Source organism: Spermophilus citellus (assembly GCF_964194105.1).
Source record: "Spermophilus citellus genome assembly, chromosome: 12".
Lineage (NCBI taxonomy): Eukaryota > Metazoa > Chordata > Mammalia > Rodentia > Sciuridae > Spermophilus > Spermophilus citellus.
The window spans coordinates 54,431,486-54,456,993 of NC_138198.1; the positions used below are offsets into that span (position 1 = coordinate 54,431,486).

General features: G+C 38.5%; 2 protein-coding genes across 5 annotated transcripts in view; both read left to right on the forward strand.

The window, feature by feature from the left end:
- LOC308631576 (obscurin-like) overlaps positions 1-25,508 on the forward strand; it is a 166,845-nt gene that overhangs the window by 54,652 nt on the left and 86,685 nt on the right. The gene's annotated exons all lie outside the window — the stretch shown is intronic.
- LOC308631834 (arf-GAP with SH3 domain, ANK repeat and PH domain-containing protein 1-like) lies at positions 18,640-25,242 on the forward strand. Its single transcript, XM_081263327.1, has 2 exons — positions 18,640-18,759; positions 19,305-25,242. The coding sequence occupies exon 2, from the start codon at positions 19,306-19,308 to the stop codon at positions 22,525-22,527; it is 3,222 nt and encodes a 1,073-aa protein (XP_081119453.1). The 5' UTR covers positions 18,640-18,759; position 19,305; the 3' UTR covers positions 22,528-25,242.

Sequence of the window (25,508 nt, forward strand, 5' to 3'; positions counted from 1 at the left end):
GAACAGGTAATGCCATTTATAAAACAACTGGCTTATGACCAAGCAAATCGTTGCTGCAGAGAGGTCATTAGACCATGGAGACATGAGGATTTAAACACATATATTAAATTATGTAGAGACATTAATGAACAGGGGCAAGTCTTAGCAGCAGTACAACAGGCTTTAGATGCCAGGCCAAGAACATGCTATAATTGTAATCAAACAGGACATTTTAAAAGGAGTTGCCCCATAAGAGGAGGGTTTAACAAAGCTGGATATCAAAGGAATAGAATACCAGGTATTTGCCCACGATGCCGTAGAGGGAGACATTGGGCTAATGAATGCCGTTCTCAAACCACCATAGAGGGTATTCCGTTATCAAAAAACGGACAAGGACCAAGTGTTTACCCACGATATCGTGGAGAAAGGTATCAAGCTCCATTGCCAAAAAACGGACTAGAGGGCCCAATGCCCCGGGGCCCCAAACCACAAATATATGGGGCAATGGAGGAACCCAACAGCCCCATCAAGGTAGTGCCCAGGACGCATTATCCATTAAATCCCTCATCAGACAAACTAGAGGGAGCGCAGGGCTGGACATCTGCGCCTCTGCCAGAGCAGTACTAACCCCAGAGATGGGAATTCAAATCATTCCCACAGGAGTAAAAGGACCTCTTCCCCAGGGAACAGTAGGCTTATTATTGGGACGCAGTTCTTCTACACTAAAAGGACTTATGATAAGTCCTGGGGTAATTGATCCCGATTATGAAGGTGAAATAAAAATTATAGCTAGTTCTCCAAGAGGTATATCAGTAATTTCACCAGGAGATAGAATAGCACAGTTATTAATAATACCCAGCCTGCATGATAAATTTTCCAGTTGTAATGTAGAAAGAGGTTCCAAGGGATTAGGCTCCACAGGTGTAGATTGGGCTATGCTGTCTTTAAATTTAGATTCTCGCCCAATGCTAAAATTAAAAATTCAAGGACATGACTTTAATGGGCTGCTGGACACAGGAGCTGACCTCAGCATCATATCTCGTCAAGAATGGCCAAAACATTGGCCATTACAACAAGCCACTCAAACGCTTCGAGGCCTAGGAGTGGCAACAAATCCCCATAGAAGTGCTATGGTATTAGATTGGAGGGATCCTGAAGGATGTGAAGGAACTATACAGCCCTATGTATTGGATCATCTTCCTGTAAATTTATGGGGACGAGATGTCCTAGATCAATTAGGATTGACATTAACAAATAACATCAATCCTAACGCGCCCACTACTAGGGCTAAACAAGGCTTTAGGAAAGAAAAAAGATTAAGAGAACAAGAACAAGGTATGACAGCACCTATTCAAATAGATCAAGAAATAAATAGACATGAATTGGGTTTTCAGAAAGGGCCACTGAGACAATCAAAATTACTTGGAAATCAGAAAGACCAGTGTGGGTTCCTCAGTGGCCCTTGACTAAAGAAAAGATACAAGTAGCCCATGACTTGGTCAGACAACAGTTAGCGGAAGGACATATACAACCTTCCGTATCCCCCTATAATACTCCCATTTTTGTCATTAAAAAGAAATCTGGTAAATGGAGATTATTACAAGATTTAAGAGCCATTAATAATGAGATGGTTATTATGGGACCTGCTCAATCAGGGATTCCTCAATTGTCTGCTTTACCAAAAACCTGGCATGTTTTAGTTATAGATATTAAAGATTGTTTCTTTTCAATTCCAATTCATCCCGAGGATAGTCCACATTTTGCATTTACTATCCCTGCACTGAATCATGAAGGTCCTGATCAGAGATATGAATGGAAAGTACTCCCTCAAGGGATGGCTAACAGCCCAACTATGTGTCAAATTTATGTTAATAAAGCAATCCAGCCACTTAGAAACCAAAATCCTGAACTACAAATATTTCACTATATGGATGATGTGTTACTGGCACATAAAGATAAAAACACATTACTAGAATGTTATGCCACACTTACAAATTTATTGAAAAATTATAATCTAGAGATAGCAATAGATAAAGTACAATTAAATCTTCCAATTAATTATTTAGGAGTTCTATTATCCTCAACCATGGTCCGTCCACCAAAAATTCAAATACGAGTAGATCAACTCAAATCACTTAATGACTTTCAAAAGTTATTGGGAGACATAAATTGGATAAGGCCTTATCTAGGCATACCAACAGGAGAGTTAGGACCTTTATTTGATATTCTAAAAGGTCCATCAGATCCAAATTCACCCCGCATGTTAACGCCTGAAGCAAGAAAAGTATTAAAAATCATTGAAACATATATGGAAAATATGCATTTGGATAGAATTGATATAAGTTTGCCTTTATTATTTATTGTACTACCAACAAAAAATATTCCTACAGGAGTATTTTGGCAAGAAGGTCCATTATTGTGGATACATTTATCTTATTCCCCTAACACTATTCTTACTAGATATCCTGAGGCTGTAGGACAATTAATACTCAAAGGAATAAAAGCAGCTAAGGGAGTGTTTGGGATTTCTCCCAATAAAATTATTACTCCATATACTATGGATCAAATTGATGAGTTAGCTAATGAGTTAAATACTTGGGCAATAATCCTGTGTAAAACTAGTGTTTCATTTGATAATCACTTACCATCTAATCCTTTGTTGTCTTTTTGGTCTAAGCATCCTGTAGTTTTTCCAAAAATGACAAGAAAAACCCCTATCATAAATGCTCCAAATATATTCACTGATGGGTCAAACAATGGTACAGCAGCAGTAGTTACTCCTGATCAAACTTTTACATTTTTAGTACCCAAACAATCAGCTCAAAAGGTAGAGCTTAATGCAGTATTACAAGCTTTTATGATGTTTAAAGATTCTGTATTTAATTTATTTTCTGATAGTCAGTATGTAGTTAATGCTATTAATTCCCTTGAAGATGCTGGTAGGATTTCCCCTTCCTCTACTGTTTTCTCTTTGTTTTCCGCTATACAAAGTCTAATCTGGGACCGAAAAGATCCATTCTTCATAGGTCATATCAGGGCACATACAGGATTGCCTGGAGCCCTTAGTATGGGCAATGAACTAGCAGATAAATCTACACATGACATACATATTTTCTCCACAATAGAAGAAGCTATAAATTTTCATAAAAGGTTCCATGTCAATGCTAATACTTTACAAAAGCGTTTTAAAATAACTAAAGAACAGGCCAGACATATAATAAAACAATGTCAAAATTGTGTGACATTTTTACCACAAGTTAATCTTGGAGTCAATCCTAGAGGACTAATACCTAACCATATTTGGCAGATGGACGTCACACACTTGCCAGAATTTGGAAAATTAAAATATTTACATGTTACAGTTGATACCTCTTCCGGATTTTTGATGGGCTCCCTTCATGCCGGAGAAAAAACTAAAGATGTTATAGCTCATTGCTTACAAAATTTTGCCACTGTGGGCGTTCCAAAACAGTTAAAAACGGACAACGGTCCTGGTTATACTTCCTCCTCTTTTAAACAATTTTGCTCATCATTTGGTATTACTCACATAACAGGAATTCCATACAATCCACAAGGACAAGGCATAGTTGAAAGAGCTCATCAAACTATTAAAATGTACTTATTAAAACAAAAGGAGGGAATTGGAAAGGGGTATATATCCCCCAAAGATAAACTTAAAATAACCCTTTTTACTCTAAACTTTTTAAATTTAGATTCATCGGGACTTAGTGCTGCGGAAAGACATTTGTACCCCAAAAATGTACATAAGCCTAAGGTACTTTGGAAAGATATTCTAACAGGACAATGGAAAGGCCCGGATCCAGTGATAGTCTGGAATCGGGGCGCTGTCTGTGTTTTCCCACAGGATGAACAGCAACCGATTTGGATTCCAGAGAGATTAACTAAAACAATTTCTACAGAAAAAGAAGATGATTTGACTCAAATCCATAACAGCTGACATCCAGAGCTCCAGCTTGGCTATTCTTACATCTGCGACAGTGATTAACCAAGGTTTTTTTTTTTCAGTATCTATTTTATTATTGCATTTTTCCACATCATAAAGTTCTATTTTATTTTTGAGCTCATACAAACCTAGGTTAATGTTTTTCTGATCAGTTTTATTTTTTGACTGTGTTTTATTTTTTATTTATTTATTTATTTATTTATTTATTTATTTATTTTTTTTTGACTGTGGAGTTTTTAAACATTGCAATGGAGATTTCACCTAAGTATAGTTACAAGGCCTTTATTTACTATTGTCTTATGTGTTGTATGTTGTGTGCACACTTCTGTTTTGTGTTGTATGTCTGTATGTGTGTATGTCCATATTTCTTATATGAGGAGCGCTCATGAAAAAATGGATCCGAATTTTTTCTTTATTCACGTGATTTATATGGTTTAATTTAAATTAGGTGAACAGCTGTTTATGATTGTTGTTAAAGATGGTTAACAGATCTGTTTGTTTACTAATTTAAATTTGGTAAACGGCTGTTAAGGATTGTTTTTAAAGGAGTTTAACAGATCTGTTTGTTTACTTTCACCTTTTCTTTTTATTATATTTAATAATTCTGTTCAGGATAATGTCTCTTTACCATCATTGCCAGAATTTCCATCTCCATCCCAATTCCAGTGAAGACTGAGATAAAACCAAACTACAGCTTCTATGATAGCTATCACAGTAAACTGTATAAACTGATGCATCAATGAATATAACTCAACAAGTAATGCTATCAAGGACTTGATTTACTTTGGGAGGATATGGACATATTGATAGACTCCTCCAATTTGAACTGCTTGCAGAACTTGCCTGGACTATATATCAGTTGCATACATTGTGAAATATCATCTGGTGCACCGAATTGTGGTACTGCTGGCATATTTTTGCTGATGGTGTCACCAGTGATGCAATTTCCTTGCCAGCTCACCCCATGTTTATTGTGGTAATACTGGCATATCTTTGCTGATGGTGTCACCAGTGACGCAATTTTTCCAAAGGAGCCGTCAATTGGCTTGGTGTCGTGGCATTTCTGTATCCTCCTCCCTTCTACTAGTGATGGTCTAAATTTGGGGGCCAACAGAGGTGAGGCAAAGAACCTCACCCCCCCACTGGCACCAAGGCTAAATTTGGGGGCCAACAGAGGTGAGGCAAGAACCTCACCCCCCCACTGGTGCATAGGCCTATCCACAAGCATGGCTGAATGCTGGACCGGTAGTCAGCGACGGGTTGCTCTGATTACAGTGGATTCAACCTAAGACAGGAAGCTGACGCCTAAAGGTCAGTTCTCCCATGACGGGTAAGAACCATATGTTAAATTGGACAACCTACCAGGCACGGTCCCTAGCCACATTGCTTGTTGCTTAATTAAACAGAAGGGGGCAGATGCTAGGAGCCACAAGCATATATACGATGTATGGCACCTTTGGTTGTAAAGTGACGCCAGCTAGCCACTGAGATGATTATGTTAAAATTTACATTCATATGCAAACTGGACTCCCGCTGTTCACCTTGGCCTGCTACCGGACTCAAGTTACGGGACTTTACGGGACTGCTGGAGAGTTCCCATTGGTTGGGGAAGGATAGTAGGAGGGAATTCCGGAGGAGGTGGGAGGAGACGGGGGGGTTCCGGTGGGCGCGCGGTTCCGGTCGGACACCCTCGTGGGAGGACCGGTTTTTGACTTGCTGGCGCTGAGAGTGTTAGCGGCTTTTTCAAAATAAAGTTTTGTTCCTGCTTGATTGGCTCGTGATTCTGTGCCCAGCCAAGACTGCGGCACGGGACCATGGTTTTTATTACTATGGCTCTGTTTATTTTGAAATTGGGCATTGTGGTTTATCCATTGTTTCTCTTATGATCAGTATCACTTTGTCTAAGTATTTTTTTTGTTTGTTTTTCTTCCATACAAATTTAGAAGTAGTTATTTCCCCCCATTCCTGCAAACAATATCATTTGAATTTGAATGGGAATACATGGAATCTATAATTCATTAATGGTACTATGCCCATTTTCACAATATTAATTCTGCTTCTCTATGAACATAGCAGATCTTTTTTCTTCCTATTGTTTTCTTATTTTTTTTTCTTCAATGTGTAATTTTTCTTGAAGAGGTCATTCACTTTCTTGTTTAGGGTTATTCCTAGCTATTTTTAAAGTTATTTGAATGAGCTATTACTCTTGCTTTATTCTCTCTAGGTTTGCTATGGTATATAGACAAACAGTTGATTTTTATATGTTTATTTTGTATCCTGTTACTCTGATGAATTCATTCATCAAAGTAGAATTTTCATAATATATTATTTATGTTCTTCTAAGAATAGGACTAAATCATTTGCATATAGAAATAATTTAACATTTTAACTTTCCTATTTGAATCCCTTTTATTTCTTTCTCTTTTTCTAAAATTTTAAGTACTGTGATTAGTGAGATTGGCAGCAATGAACATCCTTGTGTATTTCCTGATTTTAGAGAAAATGTTCTTCTTCATTTTACTATTGGCTTTGGATTTGGTATACTTGGTCTTTATTTTAATAAAATTGTCCTATTTCTAATCTCTCAGGGCTTTGTCATGAGGGCCATTGAATTTGTCAAAGGCTTTTCCTGCCGCTTCTTAAAAGATCATGTAATTTTGCTCTTGATTCTATATGTGATGTATTAGTTTTATTGATTTGCATGTATTGAATCATCCTGGATCAAAATCAGCTTTTATGGATTTTTTTTTTGTATGTGACTAGAGTCTCAAACCAGGAGCATGGCACAAAGGAACCACATCTCCAGCACCTTTTATTGTTCACTTTGATAACAGGTCTCACTAAATTTCCCAGGCTGGCTTTGAAATTACAGTGTTCCTCAAACAACCTGATGCTTTTCTGAGAGTATAGACCTACACCACTATGCCTGATATGTATGTTATTTTGTAATGTGTTGTTGAATGTGGTTTGCAAAGATTTTATGAGAATTTTTATACTATGTTCCTCAAGGATATTGATATCTATTTTTTTCTTGTTCTGTCCAATCTTCACTTTTCCAGTCAGGGTAATACTTTTCAGAATTGCTTTGGAAGCATCTTTCCTTTGCTCTTAACTGTAATGGGGGATTAATATCAGTTCTTCTTTAAATATCTGATAAAATTTAGCCATTTATTCACCTCTGAACCTCTGGTCCATAAGGCTTTTTATTATTGCTTCAACCTAATTGCTTGTTATTGAGCTATGGTTTTCTCTATCTATTTGATTCAACATTTTATGACATATTTCATTAATATCACTTAGATTTATTTATCTTTCGATTTTATTCTTTAAAATAGTCTAAATTTTTTCCCGTTCATTGAAATATAAGTTTTCTAATAGTCTCTAGAGATCTTCTGGATTTCAGTGGTATCTGTTTTAATATTTCACTTTTTGTTTCTAGCTTTATTCATCTGTATCTTCTTTTTTCTTTTAGTTCCCTTGGCCAAGGGTTTATCAATTTTATTTACCATTTTAAAAACAAACTATTTGTTTCATTATTACTATGTTTTTTAAAAAAATTATCTATTTTATAATTTTGGCTCTGACTTTAATTAATTCTTTTCTTGTATTGGTTTTAGAATTCATTTACTGAGGTTTTTCTTAGACCTTGGGATGCATTATGAGGTTTTTAAATTGAAATATCTTAGATTTTCAAATAGAGGTAGCCCTTAGTATAAACTGTCCTCGTACAACTGCTTTTGGTAGATTAGTGGAGAGATATCGGAAGGGTTAGAAAATGTACTGGGCAGTAAGATTTGTCTAAATATATGCATTTCTGTATAAGTTATAATGAACACCATTATCTCATATATATATGATCCACAACCCTAGCCCTCGTGTTGATAGTTCTCTATTGTCCTTCTATCCTGGTTTTATAGAGTTAGTAGACAAATGAATATAATATTTGGCTGATTTGCAGAGTATATATAACACTGTGATATAAAATATTTCAATTTTTAATGTATACTTCTCTAGTTTTTAAATCTAATTTATTTCAAATCTGGAAAATTAGGTGTCTCCTTAGAATACTGATTAGGCAGTCTTCATATAATTCATTAGTTGTTTAATTTTACCGGACAACTATCTCTCGGATTCTTCCTCAGAATAGTGTTGGTCATTCATTTGGTGATGCACATCAAAGAGAAAAAGATGGTATAAATGGACATACAGAAGGTAAGAACCACTCATTATAAAATCATTGGATATGATGCATGTTTAAAACATGAGCACTAGTATGATTTAATAGTGGAAGAAATGAAAATAATAAATAGTATGGGAGTTGAAACAGTGTGTCTTATCAAGTTGCAACCACAGGGTATGTTGGAGTGGTCCTAGAGGAGCTGAGTTATTAGTTCCAGACCTGCTGAAATTAGAGGAAAGTTGGGACATAAGAAAGGGGAGAGAAGAATTCGGAAATGAAGAATGAGAAAAGACTATAGACAACAACAACCAAAAAAAAAAAAAAAAGAAAGAAAAAGAAAAAATAAGCAGATGCACATTGATGATGGCCTGATAAAAATTCCTTGGAAAGATTATGATATATCCTCTATTTTTCATGGAACATTTTTTCCATTCTGGCCTGCTTCCCTCTATTTGGCACTCCTGCCACCTTCTTATTCATTTCTGCTCATGCACATGCTCTCCACACTCATCCTATCTTCAGCATTTGGAGCCATCTAGCTACAACGCAAATGTGACTATGAACCTCTCTAGAAGATAAAAGGCCAGCTTTTAAAATTACCCAGAAATCTTTCATGCGTTCAGCCTAACACTCTATCCTTTCCCTTAATTTTACTGTCATCTTGATGGCTCCTCACCAATCCCTATATTTTCAGACAAATACTGACCCATTTAATGCTTCACTCTGTGTCTAGCTACAGCCTTTTAAGCTTTCCCCATTTTCTGCCTCTTACTGGTAACCTCATTCCTTTAGTCTCTGCTGAATCCTAGCTCTAGGAAAGCCATTATTCTTGGCACCTTTTTACTCTATTCTCATAGGGAACATAATAATTCTCGGTTCAAATAAACTGTTGATGCTAAGGTGATATAAAAGAGGTCTTCTCAAGTTCAGGAGCCAAAGGGCTAGACAGGGGAAGGAGTAATTTACAAGTCAACTGGTAGGTATCCAGTTGAGCAGTGGCTGAAATGCTGAGACACCTCAAGGGGGTAAAAAGCAGTTTATGACAAGGAGATTGATAATCATGCAGGACTGAACAGACTAAGTCTTACAGAAGAACACATTTTTTTAGAGTAATGTAGAAAAATATTGCATATGCAAGATGTTCATTGATAACAGTAGAGTCTAAGTCACTGTGGAAATGACTACTGATGAATAGTTGTTTTTAAAAGTTACTGTTATGGGGAAGAGAATACCAAATTGTGTGTATCCCCACATTTCCTTAGTGCTTTTAAAATTTAATTCTGGCAAATTTTCATTCATCTTGAGATATTCTGGTTTCTTAAACCTGGTGCTACATAGTGTCTCCTCAGGTAGACTGTTGAAGTTTTATACCACTAAAAACATTCCCTGAAAAAAAATTCTCTGCTGGGTACAGTGGATCACCTCTAAACACAGCTATTGGGAGACTGAGACAAGAGCATGGCAGTCTCAGGCCAAAACAAACACTTTAGAGAGACCCAGTTTCCAAAAATAAACAAATATACAACTCTGGCAGAGCTCTTGCCAATGTTGCAATGTTCTAGGGTTAAATCACTGAGTACACACAAGTATACCCCACCAATAAACAGTTAAAGAGATAATAGCACCTAAAATTCAAGCTTATTATTACTTTTTATTTTTGGCAGACCATCATTCTCTCTAAATGTTCTAAGTTGTTTACGTAAATCTACATACATTTTTCAGCTGAACCACTTTGGTTCTCATCATCTGAAGAAGAGGAGGAAGGTCTTGATGACACCAAAAATAAGCAGCCACAGGTGTGTTCACTCAGATATATTTTTTAAAACTTCTGATTTCTTACTGTATTCCTTGTTTTAAGAAAGTCAATATGGGCAAATTTGATTACCTTTCATAACAGTGGTTTGAAATCTAAAGATGATAATTTAATATTGAAACCTAATAGAATTTAACTGGTTATGAATCTGAAAATAGCATTAAAATTCAGGATAACACGTAGATAAATATTATCCTTGTGATTCGGGCAGATTTTTTTTCTGAATATTATTTGGGTTTCTGTTTTTTTAACCCCTGAAAATGATGAAGAAGTTAAAATTAGTGGTTTTGCTAATAACCGTTTTAATTAATGAACAGATATAGTGGTGATGGTCATTGAGTACATTTATGTTAAAAGATGGTCCTTCCCAGTGGCTCAGTTTTAGTTACATATAAACATGGAAAATCACACCCATCTCAGGTGCTCTGTGGGTGTCATAGGCAGAGTGAGTGAAAAGACACACATACATGCAGATCCTAATCAGACAGTAATTTCAGACCAGTTTTTCTCATATACTCAAATGTGCATAGCTCACACACCCAGCCCATGGATGGCTGGTGAAATCCTTGAATTCATTTACTATTCTAAAAGCCAAAATTCTAGGTTTCATTTGGTCTGAGGCTCTCTACGGTGCCTCTCCAGGTTTTCTTTTTTCCATAGCTGCTCTTTTTTTTATCCAGAATGCACACAGGAGCCAATATGACTCAAGCTCTGAAAAATAGTCAGGAAGTGCTGTACATTTTTGTGCTGTCATTTTTCTTCATTGGTGTACTTTTTAGTTCTCTCTCAGAGGAACATGTTGTTTATTCTACCCAGATCCTGTGTGTTGCTTTCTAACAGTACCATAGAAACATTTCTTCACCCTACTTTGTCATTTTATTAAACTGGATTATCTCTCAGTGAAACACTTACTATAAGCTCTTTAGATCCTGTGAGACTGTGATGACCAAAATGAGGCAAGTCCAATAAAGTCTTATTCCTGCTCAACATCACATAATTCCAAATCTCTTATCACACTGAGTCTCATAAGTCTGCTATTTAAAACATGTATTTCAACATAATATGAATTATATTTCTCAAGAATGTTTAATTAAGTATTTAATGCATTCTCATCTTGTGGGGTTGTGATATATGGTTGTTTACACTCTTAGAATACATGCATTTATGTTATTAAATTTTCAGGGAATACCTTTTCTATGATATCCATCCTGCTTTTACCAAATCAGGAGCCATTGGAAGATAAGCGTTCAGCTTCATCTGAAGCACAAATTCTAGGTTGCCCTGTGGAAAATATGACTGTACTTATCTACATTTTAGTTAGCTGCTTTCAAGTCCAAAATTTGGGTGATGTCTAAAAGAGTGATAGTGAAGTTTTCATGTAGCTCATTGGGGTCCTTTATTTTGCAGGTATTTTCTGAGGGTGGTCCACAGATGTGCATTTCTCACTCATCTGGAGAGAAACATTATATAGCAAAAGAGAAAGCAGATGAACATGTCCATGGTAAGAACTACATACTCTACACAGTTCTTTGGACAGAATATTGATTTCTAACATGAGTGCTGATTTATTCTAATACTTGGAAAAATGAACCTAGTAAACAGGTAATAATGAAAAAGTGAGAAAGATAATGAGTTGTCTCTCTTAAGACCAAAGTCCAGCAGCAGGTTATAGTGGGAGTGTCCCTCTTAGTTTCTATACAAGACATGCATAGATCATAGGGGAGTTGGAAAATGTAAAGTAGAAAGGATAAGGGTGAATACACATTGGGAAAGGCAGAGAGAGTGAGTGCAGCGAGTAAATGAAGGAAAAAGAAGCCATGAAGGCTGATAAATTTCAGTCATGTACCAGAATAAAAAGACCACCTGTTCAAGATGTGGAAGGAAAATGGGAGTTTCCAGTTGTGCAAATGACTCAAGGTGTGAATATTTTTTCTCACCACTCATTTCTGAGTTGTCATTAGAAAGGAATTGACATGTGAAGAACTGATCATGAAGAAAGGAAGTTTTTTTTTTCTTTTTAAGTGAAATGTTCATAAATCCATGTGTCTGGTCATAAATTTATATAAAACAATATTGTAATTAAAACAAATAAAAAATAAAAATACCTATATCATAGACATTCTTCCACTACCTGGGATGAAGCACAGATGGCAGACACAGAAGTATGGGAAGTGGAAAAATGTGCAAATTGTTATGGACTGATACCTAAATTCATAGGTTTCTAAAATATTCTTTGGACAATTTGGAAAGGAGAAGGGAGAATAGACACTGAGAAAAGCAGAGAGAATACAGTGAGTAAATGAAGGAGAAAGGACTTCTTCTCATCGTTCAGGTTTGGGAACATCATTGGGTGGAAAACTGGCTCTATTATTGTAAGGCATTTGAAGGCAGGGAAATGAGAAGCAGACTAAGTGCAGACCCAGACTCTCAGACTCTAATAGATCATATGTGGGGATCCCTATTCAAAATGCATACTCTGACTTACCTGGCCTGCACATCTATGTTTTCTTCCACGTAAGGTGAGATTCCAATGATCACTATCTGCCGGCCACCATGTAAAGACGTCAGGAGAGGATTTCCTTTTAGCAAAACTAAATGCAGAGCCACTGGAACATCAAATGTAATAAAGTTATTTCATACATCTAGTTTTTATTCTGATCTTGTCTCTTGGCAAGTGATAAGAACTCAAAGTATAGAATTTATATTTCTTAGGTCTAATCTTTAAATTGGGAATTAAGAAAGAGTGGTGGACTTGGGTTGTAGCTCAGTGGTAGAGTGCTTGCCTTGCATGCCTGAGGCACTGGGTTTATCCTCAGCAACACAAATAAATAAATACATACATACATACATACATACATACATACATACATTGTGTCCATCTACAACTAAAAAAAAAAGAAAAGAAAAAGAAAGAGTGGGGATAATTCATAGACAAAATGGAAAATATAAAGAATCAAGACCAGAGATCAAGATGTTGCTTTTGAAAAGTTCCTGGGAAGGAGAAATGTGGAAGAAACAAAATAAGTTAGCTGGGTAATCTTGGAGGGAATGAAGGGGAAACTGAGAGCATGCAATTCAGGGGCTATCAGTATATCTATCTTTCCACAATATGTGAGAGACTGTAACTTGTCCATCATTTGAATCATGAGGGGCTTGTAAGTTGGGGAAAGATTCCAGCCATGACCATCTTTTCTCCATACCTATCAGACATACTGCTTGCTGTGGTTTAAATTGAGTCATTCTGAGGAGCAAAATTACATTTCAGAATCATTCGTGATTTTTAATGACAGCTCTACTCTTTCTCTTCTTTCCTTCCTTTCTTCCTTCCTTCCTTTTTTCCTTCCTTCCTTCCTTCCTTCCTTCCTTCTTTTCTTTCTACTCCCTTACCTCCCTCTCTGTCTTTTTTCCTTACATAATTACTTTCTGTATTTCTTTCCTATTTGCCTGAAAATAAAATTTTGATCATGGGCATTCTAGAAATTCACTTCATTACTAAGCTATATCCTCATCCTTCAAAAGCTAATTATAATTTTTTGATAGGCCTGGCCTTTTGTGAATACACTTAAAACACTGGCAAGTCACACCAAACCAAACTCATTTGCAAACAGAACTCTTTATACAGTTTACTCTTTGAATACCCAAAATCTTTGTCAAATATTCGTGTGTTTGTGTGTGTGATAATATATTATTGTTATCAGATAAAGCTGTGCTCTTCCATTTCAACTTTCCCTTTAAATTTTTATGTCTCAAAAGTTTAAACCAATTAACCCTTATTTGTTAGATGTAGAAACTATCTGTTCTCACACAAGGGGATCATGAAAATCTAATCTGTTTAAACCAGAGAATACAGGAATAGAGGATGCACAAGAGGAACCAGCATCCCACCTGAATATAAGAAACAAATAATAGATGTCATAGCTTTCAGTGTCAAAATATGTATTTCAACTGACTCCTTCAGATATCTTTGTTGAGAAATGAACCTAACATTTCCCTGGGATCTGAACACAGCTTTGGCCTTACTAAACAAAAATGAAAGGACAAATGCAATAAATATCTACATACTTAAATTTATAAAGATTAAATCTTTTCAATAGTATTTCAGTAAGATAGGTTCTATGGCTTGTTTTTGTTTTGACGTCATCTTTGCCATTGAATCTCTTAGGGACCTTCTTTGCTTCTCCACTAGAGGATTGTTGGATTCTCCATCAATCTGTATCTTTGCATTGGTATATGTTTCCTTGTCTGTTTTATTTATGGTCATTGGACAAATAATCTCAGGTTTGTGAAATGAACAGCATGTTTCACAAAACCTATTCACAAAATTCCTTTAGTCACATGATTGTTGTCAGCCAAACCAGCCAGCACAGAAACCCAGGAGATAGCATAATTTTTAGCACAGCTGAACCATGGACCTCAGATGTATGTGGAGGCATCTGTAATGTATGAGTTGTTTTGTCCTCTTCAACTTTGCTTGATTATATACCCCTTTTGTTTTTCAGCCTCTAGGGATTCATCTGATTTCAGAAAGGTAATTAAATTTCTATATTTATTCTAAATTATTAACTTTGTAGTCAATGAAAACTACACTCTTTATGTACTATCTTCTTTCCAAGCGCACCGATCCCATCACAATAAAAGAGGCGCTTCCACAGAAAGGATTAGGCAAGGTGAAAGAAAAGACAGTCAAATTGGGTAAGTTTTACATTACAACACTCCAGGGAACACAATGTTAAAACACTTGAAATGCTACCAGTGTTCTCACATGTAAGGTGATTTTCCCAAAGAGGTGGGAGGATTTTCCTCACAATGTCACCAGTAGTCACAGAAAATGATCTCTCCTCTGTGTTTCTGGGAATATCCCCTCAATTCTGAATTGTTTCCCCTGCATATCATACTATTACATTCTCCCTATTTCCAGCCTTTGGAGTGAACTAGCTACCATGCAAATGTCACCATAAGCATCTCTTTAGAATGTGAAAGGTCAACCTTCTGAAGTTTCTTAGAAATATTTCCTGACATGAGCCAAGCCTCATTCTGTATCTTTATACCTTTCCTCTGCCTCAACTGTCCTCTGGCATTAGGCCTCACCTATCCCTTTATTCTGAGACAAATCCTGACCTATTTTATACTCTTTTCTGTGTGGGCCTACAGAATTTCATGCTCTCACCATCTCCTGCTCTCTGGCTACTCACCTCTCACCTGTCTTTTTGAGGGGTGAGTAGCCAGAAAAAACACCATCCCTGGGGGCACATTTTCTCTGCCTTCTTAGTTCATTTTCTCTGACACTTCAGCTGGTCACATTAGCTTCCAGACACATAGGTTCCCCTTTGCCCTTCTCACCGGAGTCACATGGGTATAGTCTAGCCTGCACCAGTTTTTTCTTCCTTCCATCAGGCACAACCTAGGTCCCTTGAATAGGCACTTCCAGGATCCTCATGTGCGTGTGTGTGTGTGTGTGTGTGTGTGTGTGTGTGTGTGTGGTTTAGAGGAACTGAATCAAAGAAATTACTGTTGCAGTCTTTCCGAGGATGGCTATGGCTTCAGCAGTCCCATCACCCATTGAGAGAAGAGCATGCTTTTTAAGCACTAGTGCATAGTGCACCTTTTGGTCAGATCAGTTTAAGCAATATTTTTGATCTCAGGTTTCTCCTTAGCAGGGCACATCATGGTACAACTTAGAATGCAACTTCCTCTTCTCTCTCCCCCTTTGTCTGAGGCAGATCTGCATGCAGGTTGTAGGCTTTTTTTGTTTATGGTACACAGATTACTGAATCTCTGGACTTTTTCAGTGTTCAGAAATTTTAGGGATTTGAATAAAATCCCTCTTTCACTCACTTTGCTGAGAAGCTCTTCACCAACTCTTTGGTCTCCATGCAATAGTGCAGCTTAGAATGCAGCTTACTCTATACTAACATTTTCCCAGAACCAGCCCTTCTTTCCATGTGTATTTTCAAGCTTGTTTCTTAGCAAATTTCATTGATCTTGAGTAGACAAATCTTGGCAATATGGTTTGCACTGAACCTTGTATCCTGTCATGTCTATAAGATGTGTGTTGAGGATTTGGATCAAGAAAAAATACTCCCTGAGAACTCAATGTTTGTTGGGTGCAAATGGGTACATCTTCATTCACAACTACTTGGAAGTCCAAGCCTTGAAGGATGGCTGTATTCAGTCCACTCAGAGGACTCCAGTTGCCAATTAAAGTGGCCATGGGATAGAACTAAATGGTAGAGTATTTGACAAGAATGCATAAGTTTGTGGGTCTACTCCCAAGGTGTATACACAAAGAAAGAGAAAGAAAAAAGAAAAACTGTGGAAAGTTGAAACCAGTAATTATTCACCAAATATTAAACTTAATTGGAAATCATATTTGGGAATATTAAGTTGTTTTGGTGTTACAATTATCCTTTTCTATTTGGATTGATGTTCACGCTTTCTAATGCAGTTCTAAGGAATGTGAGTAAATGTATTCATTTATCAGCAGAGACCCATTTTGACATGACTTCAGAAGAAGAGGACAAAAGTTTTGATGACGCTCAATGTACCCAGTCTCAGGTATGTCAACATATAAAGCATTTCTTCCTGTTTCTTCTTGTTTTTCTTTCTTGAGGAAAGTAAAGGAGGCCAAATGAAAATACCTTTTAAATAGTCTTTTGGAATCCAGGCATTATATATTACTAATTACATCTAAAACCACTCTGAACTGGTTAGAATCTGAAAATAGCATTAGTAGTCCTGTCAACTTATAGCTAAATTTACTATGTAATGGAGGCAAAACAATTCTAAATGTTGCTTGTGCTTCCACTTGCATAAACATTTTGAAAAATAAAAAGTTGAGACTAAATTTGAGACTGACGAATAACCACCTGGGTTATGAATGGTAATGGTCACTGACTGCATTCATGTGAAAGGGTGATGTTGTCACAGGCTCAAAATTCTAGTGAAAATCAGTAGTTATTTGCTACAAGTTGAAATATATTAACTTTACATCCTGGTTAATGTTTATTTGTTATTTTTTGTTTATTTTTATTGATTTTTTAAAAAATAAATGACAGCAGAATGCATTATAATTCTTACTACACATATATAGCACAATTTTTTATATCTCTGGTTGTGTATACAGTATGTTGATGAAATTTCTGTCTTCTTACATGTATTAAACAATTTTTCTGTGGTGACCTTTTCATTTTGTTTCTCATCCTTGCAGAAAATTCAGTCAATATGTTGAATAATTTTATCAAAATGTCTTAGTATATTAAAGAAATGTATTTGTGTGCATTAATGGGGGAATGATGGAATTTAGAGATGCTATCTCATCTTTTTTCTCACATTGCCAACATTCCTGGTGTGAGATTTAGCACACATCTAGATTTATTTTATTTGGCTGGCATATGTAGGTCCTTGGGTTTACAGCTTTCCCTTTGGGGTGTATCCTGGGCAGGGGCCATATCTCAGTGTCAGATCCCCAACTGAACACCTAAGTCTCATATTTTCAAACAAAAACTTTGTTAGTTCATTGTTTAAAAAGTGTAATCCTATTTAATATGAAACATACTCCTCAAAATTCTTTAAAATAAGACTTGAAAGCCTTCTCACATTTGATGGTGAATGCAAAGTCGGATGAGTTACAATGAATATCATTCCTCCCATCCTTTGGGGTGTGTACACCTTTGTTAGCACGTTGTCAAGGAATGCCTTTTCTATGACATCCACCCTGCTTTTACCAAATCAGGAGCCATTGGAAGATAAGTGTTCAGCTTCATCTGGAGCACAATGCTAAGACACCCTATGGAAAGTATGACTGCTCAGTCTGTAGTTATCTACATGTTAGTTAGCTGCTTTCAAGACCAAAATTTGGGTGATGTCTAAAAGAGTGATAGTGAAGTCTTCATGCAGCTCATTGGGGTCCTTTATTTTACAGGTATATTCTGAGGATCATCCACAGATGCGTGTTTCTCACTCATCTGGAGAGAAACATCATAAAGCAAAAGAGAAAGAAGATGGACATGTCCATGGTAAGAACAACATATTCTACACAGTTCTTTGGATAGAATATTGATTTATAACATGAGTGCTGATGTATTCTAATACTGGGAGAAATGAACCTAGTAAACAGGGAATAAAGAAAAAGCAAGAAAGATAAAGAGTTGTCTCTCTCAAGACCAAAGTCCAGCAGCAGGTTATAGTGGGAGTGTCCCTCTTAGTTTCTGTACAAGACAAGTATAGAGCACAGGGGAGTTGAAAAACTTGAATTTTTATGTTGGAAAGAATAATGTTCTTCACATTCTACCTGCTTTCTGTTCATTTCTCAGTGTATTTTTATTTTCCTCAGGGAATCTTTTCTAAAGATCAGATATATGTATTAGATCACAAACCTCTTTTCTAATATCATCTGTCTAAAATTATAATGATCTTTTTTTGTGTCTGTCTTCTCCATTAGATTTTAAGCTAAAGAACAATAGGGGTCTAATCTCATTTGCTATATCTTCAGAGTTCAGCATATTGTGTCACGTGTTTTATGCACTCATTGTTTTAGTGTATAAATAATGCATGTGAAATATACAGCATTCATATATTTAAATTAGTCACATATTTTATTTCTATCTTCTTTTTTCTGACAGATTCTGTTAGCCTATCGAAAATCCAGAAAGCAGTTCTATCACTTCAAAGAATAATAAAAAGCAAAAAACGTCACTGCACACAGTGTTCACTACATTTTGAAAAAAATGCACAACTGGAAAATGAGATTCATGAGCTAAAAAAGAGGGTATCAGAGTTTAAGCAAGAAAATATAGAAGTGAAACAACAACTCCACAATTTGAGGTATTATATCCTAGATCAAAAGAAGGAGTGGAATCTTTTCCTTTAATCCAGTAAAATAAGAAGGAAATTTTTTTTGTAACTACTGCCTCATCTGTTAGCACTTTGCAAAGGAGAAAACGTGAATAAATTATAAATTCTTACAAATATGATAGCATATTATTAAATGTGATTACTTCTAAAAACTAAGTTCATATTTTTCCCATAACAATTTTAATGTCTCTGTGGAACTCCATCTGCTAGTAATCTATTTATTTAACCAGCATAATTTGGGATTGTTATTTGTTTATATTTTTAACTTTTTATTACAATTAATATTTCAAGAAATATCATTTATAAAAAAATCATTTCCTACTCAGGTACCATGGCATGTGCCTATAATTCCAGCAGCTTAGGAGACAAAGATAGGAGGATCAAAAGTTCAAAATAGGGTGGGAGCGCGCCAGGCCGGGCGCAGGGCTGCGCGCGGGGCGTTCATGAGCCCCGGGAGCCTGCACCGTGACTCACCCCCCGCCCCCGCTTGTGTCTCATCCCCCCCCCCCCGGCAGGATGCCGGACCAGATCTCCGTGTCCGAGTTCATCGCCGAGACCACCGAGGATTACAACTCGCCCACCACGTCCAGCTTCACCACGCGGCTGCACAACTGCAGGAACACCGTCACGCTGCTGGAGGAGGCTCTAGACCAAGATAGAACAGCCTTGCAGAAAGTGAAGAAATCTGTAAAAGCAATATATAATTCTGGTCAAGACCATGTACAAAATGAAGAAAACTATGCACAAGTTCTTGATAAGTTTGGGAGTAATTTTTTAAGTCGAGACAACCCCGATCTTGGCACCGCTTTTGTCAAGTTTTCTACTCTTACAAAGGAACTGTCCACACTGCTGGAAAATCTGCTCCAGGGTCTGAGCCACAATGTGATCTTCACCTTGGATTCCTTGTTAAAAGGAGACCTAAAGGGAGTCAAAGGAGATCTCAAGAAGCCATTTGACAAAGCCTGGAAAGATTATGAGACAAAGTTTACAAAAATTGAAAAGGAAAAAAGAGAGCATGCAAAACAGCACGGGATGATCCGCACCGAGATAACAGGAGCTGAGATTGCCGAAGAAATGGAGAAGGAAAGGCGCCTGTTTCAGCTCCAAATGTGTGAGTATCTCATTAAAGTCAATGAAATCAAGACCAAAAAGGGTGTGGATCTGCTGCAGAACCTTATAAAGTATTATCACGCACAGTGCAATTTCTTCCAAGATGGCTTGAAAACAGCTGATAAATTGAAACAGTACATTGAAAAACTGGCTGCTGATTTATATAATATAAAACAGACCCAGGATGAAGAAAAGAAACAGCTCACTGCACTTCGAGATTTAATAAAATCCTCTCTTCAGCTTGATCAGAAAGAAGATTCCCAGAGCCGGCAAGGAGGGTACAGCATGCATCAGCTCCAGGGCAATAAGGAATACGGCAGTGAGAAGAAGGGTTACCTGCTGAAGAAGAGTGACGGGATCCGGAAAGTGTGGCAAAGGAGGAAGTGCACCGTCAAGAATGGAATTCTGACCATCTCACACGCAACTTCCAATAGGCAGCCAGCCAAGTTGAACCTTCTTACCTGCCAGGTGAAACCGAATGCCGAGGACAAGAAGTCTTTTGACCTGATTTCACATAATAGGACGTATCATTTTCAGGCAGAAGATGAGCAGGATTATGTGGCGTGGATATCGGTGCTGACCAACAGCAAAGAGGAGGCCCTGACCATGGCCTTCCGGGGCGAGCAGAGCACAGGGGAGAACAGCTTGGAAGATCTGACGAAAGCCATCATTGAAGAGGTCCAGCGGCTCCCCGGGAATGACGTGTGCTGTGACTGTGGCTCGTCAGAACCCACCTGGCTTTCAACCAACTTGGGTATTTTGACCTGTATAGAATGTTCCGGCATCCATAGGGAAATGGGGGTTCATATTTCTCGAATTCAATCTTTGGAATTAGACAAATTAGGAACTTCTGAACTCTTGCTGGCCAAGAATGTAGGAAACAATAGTTTTAATGATATTATGGAAGCAAATTTACCCAGCCCCTCACCAAAACCTACCCCTTCAAGTGATATGACTGTACGAAAAGAGTACATCACTGCGAAGTACGTCGACCACAGGTTCTCAAGGAAGACCTGCTCCTCCTCGTCAGCTAAGCTGAGTGAGTTGCTGGAGGCCATCAAATCCAGGGATCTACTTGCACTCATTCAAGTCTATGCAGAGGGGGTGGAGCTCATGGAACCACTGCTGGAACCTGGACAGGAGCTCGGGGAGACCGCCCTTCATCTTGCCGTCCGAACTGCAGACCAGACATCTCTCCATTTAGTTGACTTCCTTGTACAAAACTGTGGGAACCTGGATAAGCAGACGTCCCTGGGAAATACGGTTCTGCACTATTGCAGCATGTACGGCAAGCCCGAGTGCCTGAAGCTGCTGCTGAGGAGCAAGCCCACCGTGGACATCGTTAACCAAGCTGGAGAAACTGCCTTGGACATAGCAAAGAGACTCAAAGCTTCCCAGTGCGAAGATCTGCTTTCCCAGGCTAAATCTGGAAAGTTCAATCCCCACGTCCACGTAGAGTACGAATGGAACCTTCGACAGGAGGAGATCGATGAAAGCGATGATGATCTGGATGACAAACCGAGCCCCATCAAGAAAGAGCGCTCGCCCAGACCCCAGAGCTTCTGCCACTCCTCCAGCATCTCCCCACAGGACAAGCTGTCACTGCCAGGTTTCAGCACCCCACGGGACAAGCAGCGGCTCTCCTACGGGGCCTTTACCAACCAGATTTATGCCTCCACGAGCACAGACTCGCCCACGTCACCAACTGCAGAGGCTCCACCTCTGCCTCCTAGGAATGCCGGGAAAGGTCCAACTGGCCCACCTTCAACACTCCCTCTAAGCACCCAGACCTCTAGTGGCAGCTCCACCCTTTCCAAGAAGAGGCCTCCTCCCCCACCACCCGGACACAAGAGAACCCTGTCCGACCCTCCCAGCCCACTACCTCACGGGCCCCCAAACAAAGGCGCAATTCCTTGGGGTAACGATGTGGGTCCGTCATCTTCAAGTAAGACCGCGAACAAGTTTGAGGGGCTGTCTCAACAATCCAGCACCAGTTCTGCAAAGACTGCCCTTGGCCCAAGAGTTCTTCCTAAACTACCTCAGAAAGTGGCACTAAGGAAAACAGAAACGAGCCATCATCTCTCCCTAGACAAAGCCAACATCCCGCCTGAGATTTTTCAGAAATCTTCACAGTTGGCAGAATTGCCACAAAAGCCACCACCTGGAGACCTGCCCCCAAAGCCCACAGAACTGGCCCCCAAGCCCCAGCTCTCAGACTTACCTCCCAAACCGCACATGAAGGACCTGCCCCCCAAGCCCCAGCTGGGCGACCTGCTGGCAAAGTCTCAGACGAGTGACATCTCGCCCAAGTCTCAGCAGCCCTCCGAGGTCACACAGAAGTCACACCCCGGGGATCTCTCCCCAAACATGCAGTCCAGAGACGCTGTCCCGAAGCAGGCATCTGAGGACTCCAGTGACCTCACGCCCACTCTGCCCGAGACGCCTGTACCACTACCCAGAAAGATCAACACGGGGAAGAATAAAGTGAGACGCGTGAAGACCATTTACGACTGCCAGGCAGACAACGACGACGAGCTCACCTTCATCGAGGGAGAAGTGATTATTGTCACAGGGGAAGAGGATCAGGAGTGGTGGATTGGGCACATCGAAGGACAGCCTGAAAGGTAGGGGGTCTTTCCAGTGTCCTTTGTTCACATCCTGTCCGACTAGCAGAAAGCAGAACCTTATGGTTGTCTCCATCCTCCATGCCAGACTTCTGCTTCCATGCCACCCTGTGCACAGTGTGTGTATAGCTGCTGTTACAGAATAGGAAACTCCTCGAGGGCCACCTCGGGAGGGGAACAGAGTATGTATTGTAAATATCCTGTGGTCTTCTGCCTTTGCCAGTATGAGGGTAGCCTCGGGGCCCGGTGCGCCTTGCTGGTTTGCCAAAGCCGTCCCTGGCACCTAGCACTTACATCTCTCTCTATCTGTGCTGTTTTACAAGCAAGCAAAAATAAAAAATAAAAATAAAAAATAAACCAACTACAACAAAAAACCAGGAGTGTAGGAATTGCTGGCTTTGAAAGTAGAGTGATTTCTGTTCAGCAGCCATTGAAGGGCCTAGAGTCGACTCTGCTCCTTCCAGTGCAGTATTCTCAATCTTGTTACTGAAAATGCAGCATTAGCAAAGAGGTGGGTTCTGTTCTCCAGGTGAAACTTCTAGTTAGCTCCATGACAGACCAGCCTGTAGTTATCTGTGTACACAGTTTACAGCTACAAAAACCTACTTTGGTATTTATTACAGACAAGTGCTCAGTTAAATATGTTACTCCTTCAGCAAATGTTCACTGACCCAAAACTCTTTGTGGCATTTTACAATGCACACAGCCTCATGCAAGTTGAGACAAGTGGATTTATACTGTCTTATGATGATGAGTGCCCACCCTTGAGATATTACCTCATTATGCAAAAATAACATATCCTTCATGCCTATTTTGACAAAGTTTAAAATATGTCTGATGAAGTTTAACTTTCAGGAACCAAGGACTGCCAGAAAATATTAGCCTCTACATTATGCATGCATCTAGAAGCTTATACCTGAAATCTTGCCTTTTATAAAGGAATAAATAGTATGAATAAGTTGAACTGTACATTTTTTAAACTTGATTGCCATTAAAGCAGAAATTATAAGGTTGCAACTATATCTGTTTGTAGTCAGTCATTCAACTCTCTCAAAGAGTATGAATTTACATAATGTATTATGAATCAGCATCCCTCAATTGTGTTGAAGCATCTAAAGTGTTGGTTTTAAATTATTTTCTTAGTTTTGTTCTTGGATAAATTAACTTTTAAAAGACTATTCAAAATGGAGAAATTAAAAGTCAGCCCTTCACACAGTGTTTCCAGAGTAGGATCCAGGTGCTGAAACCAAGCTCTTCTGCTCTTCTTCATACATCAGTGTTCCCATCTGAAGCGCCAGCCACTAGACAGTTCCCTTTCAAGTCAATTCATAACCAAGTTTTGGAAGCTGCTATGAATTGCACTGTGAAAAAGCTCTCCCTGCAAGGAATCTTGTCTCTGTTTCTCTGTCACTTGTGCTCTTTCTCTCTCTCTCATTTTGTTTTCATCCCAGCCATGCTTATCAGACCACTAAGAACATTGTGTTTTGATCTTTGGCATCAGTCTGAATTTTGGACAAGAATACAGCAGTCATGTTCCACAACCAATGGAACTGTCCTTGATTCTAAGGCTCGTGTCATTCTGATGTTCCATTTGCTTAAACTGCTATTTTGGCAACAGCACAGAAGACTTAATATTTTTAAGCAGATAATCTTAGCCGTGAATGAGAAATGTTAATTTCACAGAAGCACAATTCCCAACCAAATCCATAGGAAAAACCCTCTTTCATAGTCACAGTGCTCAGTAAATATTTAGTTCTGCTTAAGTGGTTACTATGAAAACTTTGAGTAGCCACCTGAAGAATAAACCTTGCATGGCATACCTGAGAAATATTTTATCAGCTACTATTGGAAACTGATTTTAAGCAATTGCTTCCTCAGCATCAGGGCACACGTGCATTCCCGCACCTAACCCAGAATGTGAGGGAGGCACCAGGCCACGTGCTGATATGTGACTGGCCGTGCCAGCAGCCTCAGCATTTAAGCCACACTGGTATCAGGACAGGAAGTCAGCATCTGAGGCTGCCCTGAGTCCCAGCTCATTCATTCACAATTTGAAGTTGCAGTAAAGAGCCGTTCTTCATTGTGGCCAGACTATTTGCAACTCATCTGAAAATAAACTAGTTATTTTAAATACACACACAAGCTCCGTCTCTAGAGTTATGTGGAGGCGATGTCTATTCTGTTTCCCCTATTGTAGAAACTCTCACAGATGCATTTTTCAGACCTTTTTTTTTTCCTCCTCCTCCTCTCTGGTTTTGTTTTGTTTTCCATGAGGAATTTGAGTTCTCTCTAATCCAGCTTACTGTGGGACATAGGAAAACTAGATAGAAAAACCATTGGCAATCTTGTTGAGTTTAAATCTGATCTCATTCTTAAACTCGGTGAAGAGCCATGATCTGCCATTTTGTACATGATATAGTATTTTGAAGGAATGGGACCTTCCCCCCCCCAAAAAAAAATAGCAAATTAGTTCTTTTTTTTCCCCGGAGGAGAAAGTAATGTTCTGCAAGTAGTGTGTGTCTGTTTGACTGTTGAACAGCAATTGCTATTTATTTTTGTATTGCCTAGATCTTCAACGTGTTGTATAGGAATCCCATAGTGCCACTCGTTAATTTCCGAATCCTCATCTGGATGTTACCATCAAACATCAGTACACTTTTCGTTTCACATGTATTTAATGTGACCATTTTTCAGTACTGTATGTGTTAATTTCTACTTTTTTAATATTTAAAATTGCTTTTAAATAAACATTCTCAGTTGACCCCCCCCCAAAAAAAAAAAAAGTTCAAAATAATTCTCATTAACATAGCAGCAATGTCCTAAGCAAATTAATGAGACCCTGTCTCCAACAACAACAAAAAAAATGAAAAAGACCTTGGGATGTAGCTAAGGGATTTAGCTTCTGGGCATTCAATTCCTGGTACCAAAGTTGGGGATGAGAAGAAAAGAAAAAAAAATAACTTTCTATATTTCTGTTTACTTTTG

Coding starts and splice junctions, on each gene's coding strand:
- LOC308631834 (XM_081263327.1), top strand. CDS start 19,306: ATGCCGGACCAGATCTCCGTGTCCGAGTTCATCGCCGAGACCACCGAG.